Source organism: Pituophis catenifer, unplaced genomic scaffold (genome assembly GCF_029215685.1).
Source record: "Pituophis catenifer annectens isolate HBS135680 unplaced genomic scaffold, rPitCat1.0.hap2 SCAF_4, whole genome shotgun sequence".
NCBI lineage: Eukaryota > Metazoa > Chordata > Lepidosauria > Squamata > Colubridae > Pituophis > Pituophis catenifer.
The window spans coordinates 14166198-14187434 of NW_027256884.1; the positions used below are offsets into that span (position 1 = coordinate 14166198).

The 21237-nt window shown below is 47.3% G+C and overlaps 1 protein-coding gene across 1 annotated transcript in view; it reads right to left on the reverse strand.

The window, feature by feature from the left end:
- The window catches only part of TBC1D4 (TBC1 domain family member 4), a 116532-nt gene extending 97780 nt beyond the window's left edge, over positions 1–18752 (reverse strand). Inside the window, 2 exon segments of the mRNA XM_070944186.1 lie at positions 18112–18450; positions 18452–18752. Coding sequence (XP_070800287.1) covers positions 18112–18450; positions 18452–18559 — 447 coding nt within the window. The 5' untranslated portion in view covers positions 18560–18752.
- Between the last annotated feature and the right edge of the window lie 2485 nt (positions 18753–21237).

Genomic DNA, 21237 nt, shown 5'->3' on the forward strand with positions numbered 1-21237 from the left:
TTGGGGTCAGCCCCTCAAATATCAGAAAACTGCTATCCTGTCACCCTTAGCTGGTGGGACTAAAATCCTTTCAACCACCTCCTTATTTAACTATTTATAAAATTTATTTGCCACCCATCTCATATGCAATGATTCTGGGCAGCTTACGACATAAAAAAAAAACATTGAAAAAACCATCGAAAATCAGCCATTATAAAATCACACTAAATAAAAACATCTAACAGATAAAATCAAGGAAACAAGATGGCAAAGAGGTCCCGACAGATGAAAGTGTAATAAAAAAAAAATATTAGAATGTGCTGAGATGGATAGATTGACACTTAAGATAAAAGAAAAGGAAGAAACAGAATATTTTTTTTAACATGGAATTTATTTTACCAATGGTTAACAAACAGAAACAGAGGTGAGAATCTAAAGAGAATTTTAAAAAAAGATAATAAAAAATTTGTATTGAAAATTTTGCAAGATGGACTAACTAATTGTATTATGATTTTGTGACTAATATTGATATGTTTATTAAGATTACTAGTTTGATTATGGTTATTGTGGTATGTCTAAGGTAAAGGTAAAGGTTCCCCTCGCACATATGTGCTAGTCGTTCCTGACTCTAGGGGGCGGTGCTCATCTCCGTTTCAAAGCTGAAGAGCCAGTACTGTCCGAAGACGTCTCCGTGGTCATGTGGCCGGCATGACTAAACACCAAAGGCGCACGGAATGCAGTTACCTTCCCACCAAAGGTGGTCCCTATTTTTCTACTTGCATTTTTTACGTGCTTTCGAACTGCTAAGTTGGCAAAAGCTGGGACAAGTAACGGGAGCTCACCCCATTATGCGGCACTAGGGATTCGAACCACTAAACTGCCAACCTTTCGATCGACAAGCTCAGCATCTTAGCCACTGCACCACCACATCCCTTTAATTTTCATTACCCTTCTCCTAATACCAATAATTGCTGTTGACTTTTATCACCTCTTTCTCTTTCTTGCAAGAGTTGGGTACTGTTGTGACCCAGGCCCAAGTAGGTAGTATTAGATGCAAACAGACTTTATTAGAACAGTTCCCAAACAAACAGACTTTATTAGAACAGCTGAGAATTAACTCATTCTCAGCATAGTCCAAACTAAATCAAAACAAATTCTTTTTTGTTTTGTTTTTTACGTGCTTTCGAACTGCTAGGTTGGCAGAAGCTGGGACAAGTAACGGGCACTAGGGATTCGAACCACTGAACTGACGACCTTTCGATCAACAAGCTCAGGGTCTTAGCCACTGAGCCACCTCGACTTGAAATTAATCTCTACTTGAAATTAATTGTGCCCAGACAACACGCTGTTCAGATAGACATGGGGTTTTTTGTTTGTTTGTTTTTAAAGAAAAAAATGTACCAATAAAACATATATTCAAAAAAGAAAAAAAGATGGCAAAGAAGGGAGCTCAGGGGCAGAGGAAGCATTTTTTTTTTTTTAATTTGATTTATATGCCGCCCTTCTCCAGAGACTCAGGGCGGCTTACAATGCGTTAAGCAATAGCCTTTATTCTTTTGTATATTTTATACAAAGTCAGCTTATTGCCCCCACAAACTGGGTCCTCATTTCACCTACCTTAGAAAGGATGGAAGGCTGAGTCAACCTTGAGCCTTGGAGAGATTCGAACCAGCAGAAATTGCAGGCAGCTGTGTTAATGACAGGGTGCACTAAACCCCTGTACTATCAAGCATTGAATTTTAACTAGTGAACTACCTCCAGTATGAAATTCCCCCACTGGGTCTCGCAGAGGCTCAAGAGGGTGAGACACCCTTGGGGCTCCCCAGCAAGAGGCAGGCAGGGGCAGCCTTAATGCTGTTCACACCCCAAACCACGGATTGAGTCAGCTCTCAAATTCAGGCTGTTAATTACGCCTGTCAGAAGAACAAATTAGGTGGTGGGTATGAATGCATTTGCGGGAAGTATTTTGCCACTAGGAAGCGTGTACCTGTCTTCAGCAATAAACTTTAAAATTATATTCCGTACACCGTGATGCTGGTTGCAGGTAAGACTGGAGCTGTGTTGAAGGAAAATCGGGTTTTTAAATGCACTGGACTGGAGTGAATTTTAAAGTGTTTCAGGGCATTGTCAAGGGGACAATTTCAAGTACCCCAGACCAAAATAATCCAAAACTGAGACAGAACTTGGAGAACTTAGAATAATGTTATTGTCTGTTTGAATGTACACTAATCAGCATATATTAAAATGAAATTTTGTTGCATACAGCTCTCAAAGGCTCAACACCTCCAATATACACTACATAAACATGACTAAGTAAGTAAGTGAGTGAGTGACTGAAGTCACCCCTCCTAAAAAAACGAAATACCGTATTTTTCAGAGTATAAGACGCATCGGACTATAAGACGCACCTACCTTTTTTAATGAGGAAAAGAAGAAAAAGAAATCTCCCTCTGCCTCTGCACAATTTTGCCTCAGTGCAGCAAACAGCAAACAGCCTGCTTTACTTTCATTTTCGTTTTCAGCATAGCTTGATTAGCACAAGGGGAAAAAAAATCTGCTCCAGAAATTTTCTTCCTTGCAGCAAGCAGCAGAAGCTGTGCAAAAAAGCTGAGAGTCGGGAGGACGATCCAATAAACTTGTGCTAATTAGGCTGCACTGAAGGTGAAAGGAGCCATTTTTTCTTGCTGCTTGCTACAAGGAATTAAATTGCTGGGAGGCAGAGGCCAAAGTGTGGGGGCCAGTGTGTGGGCGGGGCTACATTCGGTGTATAAGACGCACCTAAATTTTCACCCCCTTTTAGGGGGGAAAAGGGTGTATTTTATACTCCGAAAAATATGGTATTTTGAGAAATATTAAAAAAGGCAGAATATTATATTTCCCCTAAAAAAGAAATGGAAATCTTAAGGGAGACAGAAACTTAGGCCCAGCTCCCTGCTCCCAGCAGATACTTGGTGCTCATTATGAAGGATTGGACCAGCCTATCTACAAGACAAAAGACCTTCAGCTCCAGGGTGATGGGATTAAGACATGACCCTCCAGGACATAATAGGATTATCTATCAGCAGAGCTCACCCCATGGCACAATCATCTGGGGACATTGCATCACCCTCCAGGCTTCAACCAAACTTGATTCAGGCAAACATGATCCCACATGGCCAAAAGAATACATTTCTTGCACAGGAACAGGAAGCTCAAGGGCAAGGCCCAAGAGATGGTATAAATAATCCTCATTCTCAACTCCATGTGGTCAGCTGCCCAGGACCTCAAACCCATGTGGTTCTGCTTCATCATTAAACCATCTTTCCAATCAGCCTCCATGCTTCCAGTGTCTTTCTCCCCTCTTGGAACTGAACCAGATGGATATTTCTTCCAACGTAAGTAACTACAAAATGGTGCATATGCCAACATATATTATATGACACAGAGAAACAATCAGGGGTGGGCTGCTGGGGGTTCGCAGGGGTTCGGAAGAACCTCTAGCTAAGATTCTGTGCAGTTTAGAGAACCCCCAAATCCCACTCCTGGCTGGCCCCGCCTATGCCACTCCACCCGTCCCAGGAGTCCCCATGCAGCCTGTAAGTGCAGGGCACACGCGGAGGGCGAAAAACAGGCCTACTGGAAGTTTGGGAAGTTCGGACTGTTTCCGGCCTCCAAAGGGCCTCGGGAGCCTGGGGAGGCCATTTTCGCCCTTCTGGAGGCTCGAAGAAGGCCTCCGGAACCCGGGGAGGGCAAAAACACCCCCCCACCATGGTGCAGGAGGCTGAGTAGGCCACACCCACCAATGCCACACCCACCCAGCAACCAGGCAGAGAACCCCTTGCTAAAAATTTTGAGGCCCACCCCTGGAAACAACATAGTCTAGTTCGGAGGTATGCATGTACATGGCGAGAAAAACAAATCTTGGAAGTTTACCAGACCTATGTTTTGCCAGATATAAGTTTGAAGAGCTTAGCTTGCTCCCAGATGACTTAACAAACTTTCTAACAACTTGTTTGCAATGCTACGGAACTCCAGGCAAACAACTCCGTGCTAAAGCACGGCGGCCTTAAAGATGTATTTATTTATTTAGTACCAAGATGTATTTACTATATTTATATCCTGTCTTTTTTTCTGGTGTACAAGGGACTTCCCCTCCTTTGATGCGTCATATAATGCAATTTATGAGGCTGCCCTCCCCCACTGCTAACAAATATTTATATCACAGCACGTGCCATGGACAAGAAATGACACAATGGGGCAAGATCCAAGGGTCAGGTTCCCAGTCAGAGAGAGAACGGTCTTGGGATGAAGAACAAGTGACCCACAAGACTTCAAAGGAACAACTGAGGATAGAATAGAATAACAGAGTTGGAAGGGACCTTGGAGGTCTTCTAGTCCAACCCCCTGCTTAGGCAGGAAACCCTAAACCCTTTCAGACAAATGGTTATCCAATCTCTTCCAGTATTGGAGCATTTACAACTTCTGGAGGCAAGTCATTCCACTGGTTGATTGGTCTCACTGTCAGGAAATTTCTCCTCAGTTCTAAGTTGCTTCTCTCCTTGATTAGCTTCCATTGTTGCTTCTTGTCCTACTGTCAGGTGCTTTGGAGAATAGTTTGACTCCCTCTTCTTTGTGGCAGCCCCTGAGATATTGGCACATTGCTATCTTGTCTCCCCTAGTCCTTCTTTTCATCAAACTAGACAAACCCAGTTCCAGCAACTGTTCTTCATATGTTTTAGCCTCCAGTCCCCGAATCATCTTTGTTGCTCTTCTCTGCACTCTTTCCAGAGTCTCCACATCTTTTTTACATCGTGGCGACCAAAACTGAATGCAATATTCCAAGTGTGGCCATACCAAGGCATTATAAAGTGGTATTAACACTTCATGTGATCTTGATTCTATACCGCTGTTTATGCAGCCTAGAACTGTGTTGGCTTTTTTGGCAGCTGCAGCTCATGGCTGGCTCATATTTAAGTGATTATACACTAGGAGTCCAAGATCCCTCTCACAGCCATAGGCAAAAACACATCTATGGAATTGAAGCCCTGCAGCCCAGCCCTGCTTTCTGTACAGACAAAAATCTTCTACAGGTCATCCTCAACTTAACAACAGTCCCATTTAGTGACCGGTCAAAGTTACAATGGCACTGAAAAAAGTGACTTACAATCATTTTTCACACTTACGACCCCATAGCCACATGATCAATATTCAGATCCTTGACAACTGGTTCATATTTACGATGGTTGCAGTGCCCTGGGGGTCACACGATCCCCTTTTGCGACCTTCTGACAAGCCAACGTCAACTGGGGAGCCTGATTCGCTTAACGACCATGTTCCTAGCTCAAACAGCTGCAGCGATCCACTTAACCAGACTGGCAGGAAAGGTCGAACAAGGGGGCAAAGCTCACTTCGCAAATGTCTCACTTAGCAACAGAAGTGTTGGGCTTGACTATGGCCATAAGTCGAGGACTACCTGTATCTGTGAATGGCTTTACCCCTGTCTCCCCAAAAGACACATCTAGTCACGTTCTGTCTGAGATTACACCTAGAAGCAAACAAAGTAATAACCAAAAGCCAACATGGGTTTGTCAAAAACAGATCATGCCAGAGTAATCTTATTGCATTCTTTGACAAAGTGACAAAATTAGTGGACCAGAGGAATACTGTCGATATAATTTATTTGGACTTCAGTAAGGCATTTGATAAAGTAGACCATAACCTACTACTAGATAAAGTAGAAAAATGTGGGTTAGACAGCATCACCACTAGTTGGATTTGCAACTGGCTGACCAAACGCACTCAATGTGTAATCCTCAATGGAACTGCATCTACATGGAGGGAAGTATGCAGTGGCGTACCCCAAGGCTCTGTTTTAGGCCCAGTACTCTTCAACATCTTCATCAATGACCTGGACGAGGGGATAGATGGGGAACTCATCAAATTTGCAGATGATACCAAACTGGCAGGAATAGCCAACACTCCAGAAGATAGGCTCAAGGTACAGAAGGATCTTGACAGATTCTACTGGCAATTTGAGATCCTCGGCTGCGAAACCTGATAGTACCTCCTTCCCCTCCATATCAGCAAATCAGAGGCAACTCCTGTTGAATCTCTTTTGCACCAACACCCAAATCAGGGGGAAAGGTGCCTAACCCTTCCTTACCTGTTACCATAATATTGACTCAGGAGGTTTTAAGTAGCAGAGCTGCCCCTGGACCTTGAGAGTCTCATTAAACTCTCTCTTTGTTATGCTAAATACCTTCAAACGGTCAGGACCAAAAGATTAATAATTAATCAAATCTTTAAAAAAAACAAGACAGGTGAAGGGCTGTTCAAGAGTTCTTAAACCAAGGCGATATGGCCCTCTGCCCACAGAGCCCCAAAGATAATTCGAGAGGCCCGGAGGCTAAAACAAATGAAGAATGGTTGCAGGAGTTGGGTATGCCTAGTTTAGTGAAAAGAAGGATTCTAGCAGGGGTGAAATCCAGCAGGTACTCACAGATTCTGGACAACTGGTAGCAGAAATTTTGAGCAGTTCGGAGAATCAGTAGCGGAAATTTTGAGTAGTTCGGAGATCCGGCAAATACCACCTCTGGCTGGCCCCAGGAGTGGGTTGGGAATGGAGATTTGGCAGTATCCTTCCCCTGCCACACTCACCAAGCTACACCACGCCCAAGCCACGCCCACAGAACCGGTAATAAAATTTTGGATGTCACCACTGGATTCTAGGGTTGACATGATAGCAGTCTTCCAATATTTGAGGGGCTGCCACAAAGAAGAAGGGGTCAACCTATTCTCCAGAAGGCAGGACAAGAAATCCCAAAGTTAGTCTAGAGAAAAGAAGGACTAGGGATGACATGATAGCAGTATTCCAGTATTTGAGGGGCTGCCATAAAGAAGAGGGGGACAACTTATTTTTTCCAGAGCACCTGAAGGCAAGATAAGAAACAATGGATGGCAACTAATCAAGGAGAGAAGCAACCGAAAACTATGGAGAAATTTCCTAACAATGAGAAGAATTAACCAGTAGAATGGCTTGCCTTCAGAAGTAGTGGGTGTCCCAGCACTGGAAGCTTTCAAGAAGAGACTGGACAGCCACTTGTCTGGAATGGTATAGCGCCGTGATGGCAAATCTATGGCACCTGTGCCCGAAGTGGCACGTGGAGCCATGTCATCTGGCATGCATGGTATTGCCCCGTTCCTCTTCCGGGTTTCTGGCACGTATGTGCACATGACAATCAGCTGGCCTTTGTGCGTGCGGCAGTTCCAGAAACTGGAAGAGCTGGTCTTCCGTTTTCGGGCGTGAGCATGCGTGCTGGCCAGCTGATCGGCGTGTGCTCATGCGCAGCAGTAACTGGAGGACTTGCGGCAGTAACTGAAAGTACCTTATCGGGCATGCATATTTATTTATTTTATTAAATTTCTATACCGCCCTTCTCCCGAAGGGAGAACAGTAAACAGGGCAGTGAACAGCCACGAGATAAAACACATAAATACAAAAAATTTAAAATGAATTAAAAAACGAATTAAATAATTTGGCTGAATTTAAAATACCCCATAATTTAAAACAAATTACAATTTACATTTAAAAATTTACATTTAAAAAGGGGAGAAGATTTAGGCCAGGCCAGCTTGATGGAATAGGAAAGTCTTAAGCGCGCAACGGAAGGTGCGTAGATCCGGGATCCTCCGTATCTCCGGGGGGAGCTCGTTCCAGATCGTAGGTGCCCCCACAGAGAAGGCTCTCCCCCTAGGGGCCGCCAGTCGATATTGTTTGGCCGACGGCACCCTGAGGAGCCCCTCTCTATGGGAGCGTACTGACCGGTGGGAGGCTATTGGTGATAGCAGGCGGTCCCGTAGATAACCAGGTCCTAAGCCATGGAGCGCTTTAAAGTGATAACCAGAACCTTGAAGCGCACTCGGAAGACCACCTGGAGCCAGTGCAGCTCGCGCAGGAGAGGTGTTACATGGGAACTCCACGTTGCTCCCATAACCACCCGCGCGGCTGCACTCTGCGCCAGTTGGAGCCTCCGAGTGCACCTCAAGGGGAGCCCCATGTAGAGAGCGTTACAATAGTCCAGATGAGAGGTGACGAGGGTGTGAGTGTCTGTATGTAGAGAGTCCCGATCTAGAAAGGGACGCAACTGGTGGATCAGGCGAACCTGATGAAAAATCCTCCCGGTCACGGCCGTCAAGTGTTCTTCTAAGGACAGCCGTGATATGCCCCCTGGGCAATTCCTCTCCTTCTTCTCCTCTTCTCCTCAGGTTGCGGCCCTGACGAGTGCGTGTGCGTGCTTGAGGTACACGTGTGAAGTGCACAGGTGGGTGCGAAGTGCTCCCTTTTCGGCACTTGGTGCAGAAAAGATTCGCCATCACTGGTATAGGGTTTCCTGCTTTAGCAGAGGGTTGGACTAGAACAGGATCTTCAACCCTGATCCAGGGACTGCCATCAATTTGCGGTATGCCAGAAATCGGGCTGCACAAACAAGGGAAGCCCCATTCCCGGGATGCAGGAAGCATACAAAACCACACACCCCTCCAGGCCACACCCCCTCGAGGAAAAAAAAACTCTCTCTATATGGAACCGGCCCCTGCAGCCCAAAAGTTTGGGGGGGCCACTGGACTGGAATACTTCCAAGATCCCTTCCAGCTCTGTTATTCCATTATTTCTGCTCTCTTTCTGGCTGCTGGAAGTTACACAATTTAATACAACATACAAAGAAATGAGCGTACACTTTCATCTGAAAACGAAGCATACGTTTTCTAGAAAACACAAGAATGAATAAGGGAATTCGGGCTTCAAAGCGCGGGTGATAAAATAGGACAAAATTAATGAACTATGTTAGGGAGTTATTATAGCAATGGATTAATTACGGATTAGTAAACTGAACCTACTGCAGACTCAGTCCACACCCCAATAGGAAAAGAAAACTCAGCTGTGAAGAGAGAGTAAAATTACCCCAGCATATTTGCTTTTATGCCCTCTCCAGATTTCCTTCAGCCTTGAAAACCCCCTGAGATTTAGCCCAGAAGGAACTTTTTTGGGTGCACATTTTTGGGTGCAACCTGGTTCAGAGCCAGCGCTGTCCGAAGACATCTCCATGGTCATGTGGCCGGCATGACTAAGCGCCAAAGGTGCACGGAACGCTGTTACCTTCCCACCAAAGGTGGTCCCTATTTTTCTACTTGCATTTTTTACGTTGCTTTCGAACTGCTAGGTTGGCAGAAGCTGGGACAAGTCACGGGAGCTCACCCTGTTACGTGGACCTAGGGATTCGAACCACTGAACTGTCGACCTTTCGATCGACCACGTCCCAGTTTATTTGGCTTAACTGGGATCAAAACTTTGTTTTAAGGGTTTGACTGTGGGGTTCTCTGGTCCCTGCCCCCACCAAACATTGGAGAATGTACCTAAACACAATTTCCATCCTTGGTTTACGGTACTTCTGCCGCAGTTTCCTGATGCTTTGAAGCATTTGGAAATGCTGTTCCAGCTTTGTTCCTATCTGTTCCTTCAAAAGAAATGACCCCAGGCCCCCTAGGTTGAAATTGTCTTGCAGCTCAAGGATCTCTGTTTCTCAGAACACTTTCCATAGATGGGCTTAACCAGGGGTGAAATCCAGCAGGTTCTGACAGGTTCTGGAGAACTGGTAGCGGAAATTTTGAGCAGTTCGGAGAACTGGCAAATACCACCTCTGGCTGGCCCCGGAGGGGGTGGGAATGGAGATTTTGCAATATCCTTCCCGCAGGAGTGGGGAGGGAACGGGGATTTTGCAGTATCTTTCCCCTGCCATGCCCACCAAGCCACACCCACAGAACCGGTAGTAAAAAAAATTGGATTTCACCACTGGGTTTAGCTAGGAAATATAGGAGACCCAAACATCGCAATCTGTAAAACCAAGCTCTGTTGTTAAGACATTATAATTAATTTTATGAAATCCCCGTGTCCAAACAAACTTCTCTCACCTTTCTAAGGGAGATGATAACGGACCTTTGTCCCGCTCCTTTTGAGATAGAGAAAGCCATCACCCATTCCATGCCATCACCCAAGGCTGAAGGACAGGCTCCAGGCTTGCCTCTATCCTTCCTCATGCTTCTTCCAGGAACTCCTGGCCAAGCAGCAAAGAGGCCCAAAGCCCCCAGGGCAGGGATGGAGGCATCCTGGGGGAGAAGATCCAGAGCTGCCCCTTGACCCTTAGCTCTCTTGGCCATGGCTCCTCCCTTCTCACCCAGCACTTCCCAACACTCATTGCCGTTAAAGCACCACGAGCAGTGGTGGGTTTCAACATTTTTTACTACCGGTTCTGTAGGTGTGGCTTGGTGGGCGTGGCATGGCTTGGTGGGTGTGGCAGGGGAAGGATACTGTAAAATCTCCATTCCCTCCCCACTCCAGGGGAAGATTACTGCAAAATCCCCATTTCCTCCCGATCAGCTGGGACTTGGGAGGCAGAGAATAGATGGGGGCGGGGTCAGTCAGAATTTTTACTACCGGTTCTCCGAACTACTCAAAATTTCCGCTACTGGTTCTCCAGAACTGGGCCGAATCTGCTGAAACCCACCTCTGACCCGCAAGGCCAAAGCAGCTACAGGAGAATCTGCACAACATGGCCGTGTTCAAGCTACCAGAGAAAGTTCAAAGAAGTTCCAATTTTGAATGCCGAATGCAGGAATCCTAAGAGAACGCACCCTTGATGGTTTCTCTGAGATGATTCTTCAGCGACAGAAATAAGGGATTTGAGTTTGGCCCAGAGCTGCCAAATCTGTCATTGCAAAACACTGGAAAACTAAAATAAATTCTTCGTTTGGAATCAGAGACATTTACGAATGTGGGACATCACTCCAGCTTCAAAATAAAGGGATGCCATGCCAAGAGCTTGGGATGAAGCTTGCAAGCAAGGAAAGGTTTATCCCCAACCGGATATGATCTTTTCCATCTCAAGAACATGGAAAACTTGGATTAGAATTGCAGGAAGTGCTGGGTGAGAGGGGAGGGGGCATGGCCAAGAGAGACAAAAAGAGAGACAAATGTGCCATATAGCAAAAGGGTACCATCCATTCTGGATGCTCTCTTTGCATCCCCCAGTGAGCAGGAGGTAGGGCTCAGTAGCTGGATTCCAAGTTTTTGTTTATCTATAAACATTTCTGCTTGGAAATACAGAATACAGAGAGTGGTTCCTGTGTGCACTTTTCCACGTTTCTTTGTTTGCTTTTGTTGTTATTTCTATTTTTTTAATTTATTTTTTGGGTTATGGGAGGGAAATTGACTTTGGTGGTGTGCTTGCACGGCTAAAAATAAAAGCAATAACGTGCTGAACCAGCATCTCAAAAACAATTTTTTAAGAAGCTGAGCATTTTTTATTTGTTCCTGTTCTTTTTGCTCAGTGTACATTTGTCAAGGGAAGTCTTGAGGGATCTTCCATTAAATGGCACCTTAAAACAATCTACAGGTTAACAGAATACAGAATAAGAGAGTTGGAAGGCACCTTGGAGGTCTTCTAGTCCAGGGGTCCCCAACCTTTTGGGCACCAGGGACTGGTTCCATGGAGATAACTTTTTCTGTGGACTCAAGGGGATGTGGTTTTGTGCCTGTATCCCACGGATGCGGCTTCGCTTGTTTGTGCATCCCGGTTTCTGGCATGCTGAGGACTAGTGGCAATCTATGGACCAGAAATTGTGGACCCCTGTTTTAGTCCAACCCCCTGTTCAAGCAGGAGACACTATTTGTTTGTTTGTTTGTTTGTTTGTTTGTTTGTTTGTTTGTTTGTTTGTTTGTTTATAAATTTGTATACCGGCCTTCTCCCTGAGGACTCAGGGCAGTGAACAGCCAAATAAAAACATAAACTACAAACATTAAAATACAATTAAAAAGATATATATAAATTTGGCCCCATGATTAAAAACAATAACAAACAATTAAAAACATTTAAAAAAGTGTTAGGCCAGCCCGGCTTGCTGGAAAAAGAAGGTTTTAAGGGCACGGCGGAAGGCACCGAGGTCTTGGATTCTCCTTATCTCTGGGGGCAGCTGATTCCAGAGGGTAGGTGCCCCCACAGAGAAGGCCCTCCCCCTGGGGGTCACCAGCCTGCATTGTTTGGCTGATGGCACCCCGAGGAGGCCCTCTCTGTGGGAGCGCACGGGTCGATGGAAGGTTGTCGGTAGCAGCAGGCGGTCTCGAAGATAACTAGGTCCTATGCCATGGAGCGCTTTAAAGGTGATAACCAACACCTTGAAGCACACCCGGAAGACCACTGGGAGCCAGTGCAGCTCACGCAGGAGAGGTGTTGTATGGGAGCGCCATGCGGCTCCCGTGACTACCCATGCGGCCGCATTCTGGACCAGTTGGAGTCTCCGGGTGCTCTTCAAGGGAACCCCGTGTAGAGGGGCGTCAAACTGGATTTCTTGGAGGGCTGGATCAGCATTGTAGTTCTCCTCCGCGGGCTGGCCGGGAGGGGGAGACACAGGGTGGACACCTCCTACAGCACCCTCCCAGCCAAAATGGGGCACAGGGGCGCCATGTGAGGCCCCCTGCCCCCTATTTTCAGCCTGGATGGCCTCCCGCAGCACCATGCTGGCCAAAAAAGGGTACAGGGGGCCTCGCACAGCCCCCCCCATGCCCCATTTTGGCCAGCAGAGGCACTGTGGGCCAGTCCTTCCGTTTCCAAGCCGGTCCAGATTTAAGCATCCGGTAGGCCGGATCTGGACTGTGGACGTTGAGTTTGACATCCCTGCCATATATTATTCTGTACAAATGACCAACCAATCTCTTCATATAAACCTCCAGTGTTGGAGCATTCACAACTTCTGGAAGCAAGTCATTCCACTGATTGATTGTTCTCACTGTCAGGAAATTTCTTCTTAGTTCTATGTTGCTTCTCTTCTTAGTTAGTTTTCATCCATTATTTCTTCTCCTGCTTTCAGGTGCTTTGGAGAATAGATTGATCCCCCTCTTCTCTTTGGCAGCCCCTTAGATTTGGGAAGATTGCTATCATGTCACCCCCTAGTCTTTCTTTTCATTCAACAGCTGGTTCAGAATTTTTCTGGTGGAAATAAGTAAATTCCAGGTTTCCAAGACTATATGACCATTGGTGGTTTCACACGCTTGTGCAAAAAGAAAAGATCAAGAGTCTCACCCTTGTACCTCTTGTCTCTTGTCACACGCTGCTGAACTTTCATGCCTCTTTTCTGGGGAATTGGTGAGACACATGGATATGCATTTCATTAGCCCTGAAGGCAAATTCCTCTATCCTAAATACAGGTTCTTCCTCAAGCAGAAAGGCCTGGTGTGCTATTAAACGACTTTATCAAGGAAGCGGGGAAAAAAGGAAGTGATATTTTGGGATACAGAAGCATTTGAAGGCAACTTGAATTCTTCCCCAGAATATTTTTCCATGTCTCTCTCCCTCCCTCTCTCTCTCTCTCTCTCTCTCTCTCTCTCTCTCTCTGTGTGTGTGTGTGTGTGTGTGTCTGTCTCTCGTCTCTCTCTGTCTCTCTCTGTGCATGTTTGTCTGTCTGTCTCTCTCTGTGACTGTCTCTGTCTGTCTGTCTCTCTCTCTCTCTGTGTCTCTCTCTCTCTGTGTCTGTATGTCTGTCTGTCTCTGTCTCTCTCTGTGCATGTTTGTCTGTCTCTCTCTGTGACTCTGTCTCTCTCTGTGTCTCTGTCTCTGTCTCTGTCTGTCTGTCTCTCTCTCTCTCTGTGTCTCTGTCTCTCTGTGTCTGTCTGTCTGTCTCTATCTCTCTGTTTCTCTGTGTGTATGTCTCTCTCTCTCTCTCTCTCTCTCTCTGTGTGTGTGTGTGTGTGTGTGTGTGTCTGTGTCTGTCTCTCGTCTCTGTCTCTCTCTGCATGTTTGTCTGTCTGTCTCTCTCTGTGACTCTGTCTCTGTCTGTCTCTCTCTCTCTCTCTGTGTGTCTCTGTCTGTGTCTGTATGTCTGTCTGTCTCTGTCTCTGTCTCTCTCTGTGCATGTTTGTTTGTCTGTCTGTCTCTCTCTGTGACTCTGTCTCTGTGTCTCTGTCTCTGTCTCTGTCTGTCTGTCTGTCTCTCTCTGTGTGTCTCTGTCTCTCTGTGTCTGTCTGTCTCTCTCTGTCTCTGTCTCTGTCTCTGTCTCTGTCTCTGTCTCTCTCTCTCTCTCTCTCTCTCTCTCTGAGCTCTTAACTGTGGGTTCCCTGCAACTTATGAGAAAAGGGAAGGCAAGAGAGTTCCTTCCTACACTCACCCAGTTCACATGTCTAATTTTATTCCAGAAAGAGAACAAGGATCTTAGCCTGCTTCTCCTGCAATGCCTCCATGTCAGAAGGCTGAAACTCAGCTGTTTTCCTCAAGTCATTAAAAAAAAGCCACTCCCCAAACCCATCTCTCCTCCCATCTGCCTTTCTTTCTTCACATAACCCTGAGCAGCAAACAGATCCTGAAAGTGATCACAGAGAGGGAATGCCACCATCTTGCTCTTAACGGACCAGGACACTAATGAACGGATGGACCTGTGGAATCCGTGTTGGAATATTGCATCGAGTTTTGGTCACCACGATATTAAAAAATTGTTGAGACTCTAGAAAGAATGCAGAGAAGAGCAGCAAAGATGATTAGGGGACTTGAGGATAAAACATACGAAAAATGATTGCAGGAACTGGGAGATTGGACAAACATTTGTCTGAAGTAGTATAGGGTTCCCTGCCTGAGCGTTAGACTAGAAGACCTCCAAGGTCCCTTCCAACTCTGTTATTCTGTATTTATTTTATTTGAATATATGCAGAGGCCACCTCTAAAACACAATTGAGACATCCTTCTCAGTCTGTTCCAAGATCCAGCTCCTTTCTGCTTCTCTAAGGAAACCAGGGGAGACATGATAGCAGTGTTCCAATATTTGAGGGGCTGCCACAAAGAGGAGGGGGTCAAGCTATTTTTCCAAGGCACCTGAAGGTCAGACAAGGAATAATGGATGGAAACTGATCAAGGAGAGAGTCAACCTAGAAGTAAGGAGAAATTTTCTGACAGTGAAAACAATCAATCAAAGAAACAATTTGCTTTCAGAAGTTGAAGGTGGCTCCAGAAGTTGAAGTTGAGGGATGCTAGCCAGAAAAAAACAAATTGGGAAGCTAAAAGATCAGAAGCTTTCAAGAAGAGATGGACTGCCATCTGTCAGAAAAGGTGTAGGGTCTCCTGCTTGAGCGGGGAGTTGGACTAGACGACCTACAAGGTTCCTTCCAACTCTGTTAATCTGTCAACAGCATCCCAAGGATTCTCTGGTTTAGGAGATATTCTAACGCAAGGCATCTTTCATAGGCTCAGCCAGGAGAAAGGACCAAAACACCTCAGTTACAATCCAAGCTGGTCCTCCTTCAACAAAGTTCACTAAACTCCTGGCATGTGAGGGCTTCTACGGGAAGGAAGATCTGACTTGCCAGCAAGTTGGGATTGTTGTTGTTAGTTGCAAAGTCATGTCCGACCCATCGCAACTCCAGGCCTTCCTGTCCTCTACCATCCTCTGGAGTCCATTTAAGCTCATGCCTACTGCTTCAGTGACTCCATCCAGCCACCTTATTCTCTGTTGTCCCTTCTTCTTTTGCCTTCAATCTTTCCCAGCATTAGGCTCTTCCCCAGTGAGTCCTTCCTTCTCATTAGGTGGCCAAAGTATTTGAGTTTCATCTTCAGGATCTGGCCTTCTAAAAAGCAGTCAGGGTTGATCTCCTCTAGGACTGACCGGTTGGATCGCCTTGCAGTCCAAGGGACTGGCAGGAGTCTTCTCCAGCACCAGAGTTCAAAAGCCTCAATTCTTTGGTGCTCAGCCTTCCTTATGGTCCAACTTTCACAGCCCTGCATTGCAACTAGGAAAACCATAGCCTTGACTATACACACTTTTGTTGGCAGGGCGATGTCTCTGCTTTTTAGTATACTGTGCTTTTTAGTATGCTGCTAAAGTTGGGATACTCGGCCCGAAAACCAAAAGGTTCCTATATCAGAAGATGCCTCCATGGTTCTTGAGCTCAAGAGTTACAGGCAAGCAAGAGTGATCAGAAGCCCAGTCATATTTCAGTTTGAGGAAGGGGAGTTGCAGTCTGAGTGAGACTAGCGCAAAAATGATACCCAAGTGTGAAGCCACTCAACCAAGCTTAATGGACCTGCCATCCCCTCTGCCTTCCTGCTCATCCAGCAGGTTAAGGAGGCCACAGAAGGTTCCTACCTTGCTCAAGGCACCTCCCTCAAGCGTGCCTGATTCCAGGGATCACATGGATATGCATGCATACAACCTTCTGGGCAACGGTTCAAGATAGTTTCCCCTGCCTTCTTCCAGTAAGCTTTTGCCATGTTCCCATCTAGCCTAGAGCAGGGATCTCCAACCTTGGCAACTTTACGCCTTGTGGACTTCAACTCCCAGATGCTGGCTGAGGAATTCTGGGAGTCCACAAGTCGTAAAGTTGTCAAGGTTGGAGACCCCTGGCCTAGAGGCCTTGGAACTCCTGCTTTCTCCATTCAAGGGCAATCCCCTCTCCTTCGCTCCCTCACTCCCCCCACACACTCCCTTCTTCCCCCACACTCTCTCTCTCACACACACACACACAGACACCACAGGGGGAATCAGCCACAGTTGGCCAAGACTCCACGTCCAGGTCATCCTGCTATCTAAGCCCACACACCCATCTGGGATTAGTAGCCCACCTTCACGTCTCCTCATCCAGTGATGGGATTCAGCCAGTTCGCACCACTTCGGGAGAACCGGTTGATACCTTTCTGAGCAGTTTGTTGGAAGAAATCGTTAAGGCAGAGAACCGGTTGTTAAATTATCTGTCGACGTTCTAGGGGGAGGGCGTTCTCTGTGTGCGCTCCCACACTCTGGAATGAGTTACCTACTGGAGCTCCATATGGCTCCTGATCTCCACTCCTTCCATCATGACCTGAAGACTTGGCTGTTCAAACAAATGGGCTGACTATGATTCTGGGTTTTAATATTTTATTATTTATTGCTTATTTGGTTTTAAGGGGATTTTATTGTTGCATGCTTTTCAACTTGTGTTCGCCGCCCTGAGTCCTTCGGGAGAAAGGCGGCATATAAATACAAGAAAGAAAGAAAGAAAGAAAGAAAGAAAGAAAGAAAGAAAGGAGGGAGGGAGGGAGGGAGGGAGGGAGGGAGGGAAGGAAGGAAGGAAGGAAGGAAGGAAGGAAGGAAGGAAAGAAAGAAAGAAAGAAAGAAAGAAAGAAAGAAAGAAAGGGCATTGGTAGTACAGTGGTCTAAAGCACCCTGTCATTAACACAGCTGCCTGCAATTATTGCAGGTTCGAATCTCACCAGGCTCAAGGTTGACTCAGCCTTCCATCCTTTCTAAGGTAGGTTAAATGAGGACCCAGTTTGTGGGGGCAATAAGCTGACTTTGTATAAAATATACAAAAGTATGAAGGCTATTGCTTAACGCATTGTAAGCCGCCCTGAGTCTCCGGAGAAGGGCGGCATATAAATCAAATTAAAGAAAGAAAGAAGGAAGGAAGGAAGGAAGGAAGGAAGGAAGGAAGGAAGGAAGGAAAGAAAGAAAGAAAGAAAGAAAGAAAGAAAGAAAGAAAGAGAGAAAGAAAGAAAGAGAGAAAGAAAGAAAGAAAGAAAGGGCCTTGGTAGTACAGTGGTCTAAAGCACCCTGTCATTAACACAGATGCCTGCAATTTACTGCTGGTTCGAATCTCTCCAAGGCTCAAGGTTGACTCAGCCTTCCATCCTTTCTAAGGTAGGTGAAATGAGGACCCAGTTGTGGGGGCAATAAGCTGACTTTGTATAAATATACAAAAGTATGAAGGCTATTGCTAGGAAGGAAAGAAGGAAAGAAGGAAAGAAAGAAAGAAAGAAAGAAAGAAAGAAAGAAAGAAAGAAAGAAAGAAAGAGAAATTTGAATCCCACCCCTATCCTCATCCCACCTATAACTTGGCGTGGGGAGGGGTCTTGTCCACAGCAGCCACGGTTTCCTCTCTTTCCCCCAACCTTTCCCCAGCAATGCTGGCCAAAAACAACAACAAACAAACAAATTGGGAAAAGATCAGAAGGCCACAACCTTGTCTGGAAAACGATGGGGGTGGTGCTGGAAGACCTCAAGGCACCCCCCCCCCCACGCTTCTGGTCCCGTCTCTGATGGAAGCCCATCCATCTCCCACCCCCCTCAACTCCCACAAGCTCATACCTGGTTGGGGTCGGTAGCCCGGAAGACGTGGCAGGCGACGGGCGAGTCGGGGTCGTCGGGCTGCGCCTTGATCAGGTAGGCGAAGTAGGTGAGGTCCTGGCTGTTGTGGACGAAGCGGGAGATGTGCTGGGCTTTGTGCTCGAAGATAAAGACGGCCGAGCCGGGGGCGCCGCCGGGCGAAGAGGGCACGCAGCGCAGGGTGGGCGCCGCGCCCAGCAGCAGCAGCACCTCCCGAGCCGGTGCCGCGCCCGGTTCTGGCTTCTGGCTCCGGCGCCGGACTTCGGCCATCAGCCAAGGCAACATGGGCAGCGTGGCACGCCGGTCCAGGCTGGTGCAACCCCACGTAAAAGAGTCGGAAACGTTTCTCGCCGCCTGGCCGGACCGGACCAAAACCGGGACCTGGTTCGGGCTCTGGAGCCAACGGGTGCGGGAAGGGCGCCGTCTCCATCGGGGCTCAGGGGCCGGTTGCTGGCACCCGCGGGCGCCGCGCACCGGAGTTCGGCCTCCGCAGCGCCTCCGAGCCCCCCCTCTTCCCCCAGCCACGCGTCCTCGGCCGTTTGCACCGATCCGGAGGCAGGCAAGCAGGGTCCGCGGACGCGCGCCTCGCTGCGCCTTTACCCCGCCTTTCTCCTTCGGGCGTGCGGCTCCTTCCAAGGGGGGTCTTGACTCTTGCAGCCCCCTCCCACCCACCTACCCACCCCCAGCGCGTCCCAGCGCTCTCCGCAAGGCTGGTGAGGCTCCCGCCCCGCCGAGGGTGGCCGGCTGGCTTCCTCGCCCTGCCCAAGCCGGGAAGGCAGCCAAGCCAAGAGGTGGCGCGGTGGAAAAGGGGGCCGCGCGGTGCCTGCGCCTCCTTCCTTGCCCCTTTTTCGCTGCTGCTGCTGCTGTTGCTGCTGCTGCGGCTGGCGGTGTTGGGTGTTCCAGTTCTGACGGCGTTCCCGTTTTCCCTCCCCGGGTGAAGCTGGCGGGCCAATTAGGAGGAGACCTTCGTTGCTGGGCGCGGGAGGGGAGGCTCCCCGCAGCCCCGCTGGCTCGTCCTTGCAGGCTCAAGCCGCCAGGAAGTCCCGAGATTTGGAAAAGAAAGAAAGAAAGAAAGAAAGAAAGAAAGAAAGAAAGAAAGAAAGAAAGAAAGAAAGAAAGAAAGAAAGAAGGAGGGAGAAAGAAAGAAAGAAAGAAAGAAAGAAAGAAAGAAAGAAAGAAAGAAAGAAAGAAAGAAAGAAAGAAAGAAAGAAAGAAAGAAAGAAAGGTGTCCCGGCGCTGCTTTCTTAATTCTTAGCCCGCCAGGCTCGTTCTGGAAAGCGGACGAACCGAGTCGGACTTGCCCCCTCCCCCCCCCCAAAAAAAAATGGACCAAGGAGGAAAGAGGCTTTCCTGCCTAAGCAGGGGGTTGGACTAGAAGACCTCCAAGGTCCCTTCCAACTCTGTTATTCTATTCTAATGGAGGCAAGACAGCCAAGGTGGGTGGGCTGGAGCAGGAGCCCCCCCCACCTCCCCAGTGGGAGCTTTGGAGGGGCTCCCCATCTCTGGGCTCCCCATGAGAACCAGCCCCCTCTTTTTGCGTTAAACGCAGAGCGTGGGTAGCCTCCGCTGGAACAGAACAGAATAACAAAAGAGTTGGAAGGGACCTTGGAGGTCATCTAGTCCAACCCCCTCACCCAAGCAGGAGCCCTTCCACCATTTCTGACAGATAAGCAGTCCAATCTCTTCTTGAAAGCTTCCAGTGATGAAGCTCCCACAACTTTTGAAGGCAATCCGTTCCTTATCTTTCTATCTTATCTCTATCTATCTATCCCTATCATGTCTGTCTGTCTGTCTGTCTATCTATCTATCCATCCCTACTTACCTGTCTATCTGTCTGTCCGTCCATCCATATCTATCTATCATCTATCTACTATCTATCAATCTCTATCTCTGTCTCCCTACCTACCTACCTCTATCCATCCATCCATCCATCCTACCAATGTATGAAGAGAAGATAGAAGAGAAGATAGAAGAGTTGACTTAGAAGAGACCTTGTAAGTCATCTAGTCCAACTCTTCCACCCCCACCCCAAGCAGGAGACCCTCCACCATTTCTGACAGATGCAGTCCAGTCTCTTCTTGAAAGCTTCCAATGATGAAGCTCCCACAACTTCTGAAAGGCAAAGCTTGTTATGTCCTGCTACTTTTACGTCCTGAGAATGAGAGACTTCCGCTAATTACAAATGCAAATACATCGATTAGGGCAAAGCAACGCTTTGCAAAATGCTTTGGATCTCCGCTCCCTACCCATCCCGGCGCGGGGCCAGGTCGCTCCGGGCTGAAACGCAATGAGACTCGCCCGGGGTTGCGTCTATAACAGCGAAGGGATACATGCCCGGGCTTGCTGGCAGCCCCACAACTTGCGCGTTTGCCTGGGAAAACGGCAGCTGTGCACTCTCGGGAGCTGCGCCTTGCTGGCGGAGGTGCAACAGAGGCCAAACACCTGATTCTCTTGCAGAGCCGTCGGGGAGCGGGGCGTGCACACCTTGGCGTGCTCTTTGCGCCAGACACCTGCACGCACCGGGCGTTGTTGGGTTAAAGATAAAATGCTTTTTTTTAAAAAAAGAAAACAAATATGCACCTCTTCCCAGTACCGTTGGGGCAGCAAAATCCTTTTGCCCCTCTCGTTATTTGCGGCTTGGGACAATCCTTCTTCAAATTCTTTGCGGTGTTTCTCAACTTCCAACAACTTGTTATAAGATCTGTGTGGACTTCAACTCCCGACGTTCCTCCGCCGGCATCCTGAAGGTTTCTGGGAGTTGAAGTCCACAGATCTGAAAAAAGTTGTTTTACATGCTACTGAGCTGTAAAGGCCAGCTGAGCATGGTGTTTTCCCAAGTTAAATGTGTTTTTATTTTATTGCCTCTTGTTTCTTGGATATAGTTATAGTTAATAGGTTGACTGAGCGTTTGGGTTGACTGTTGGATTCTTTCCTAACAGATGCGTTACAAATGGGTTCATTGATAGCCTTGAAACATAATCTCTTAAAAAAAAAGCAACACCTGCCGATTTTTTAATTTCCAATCTTAAATGTAAAAGTTTGGTCTCTTTTTTTTAAGGGGGGGGGGTATCAGAGGTTACAAAGAGCCAGGGCTCTTAAGGGTGGGAA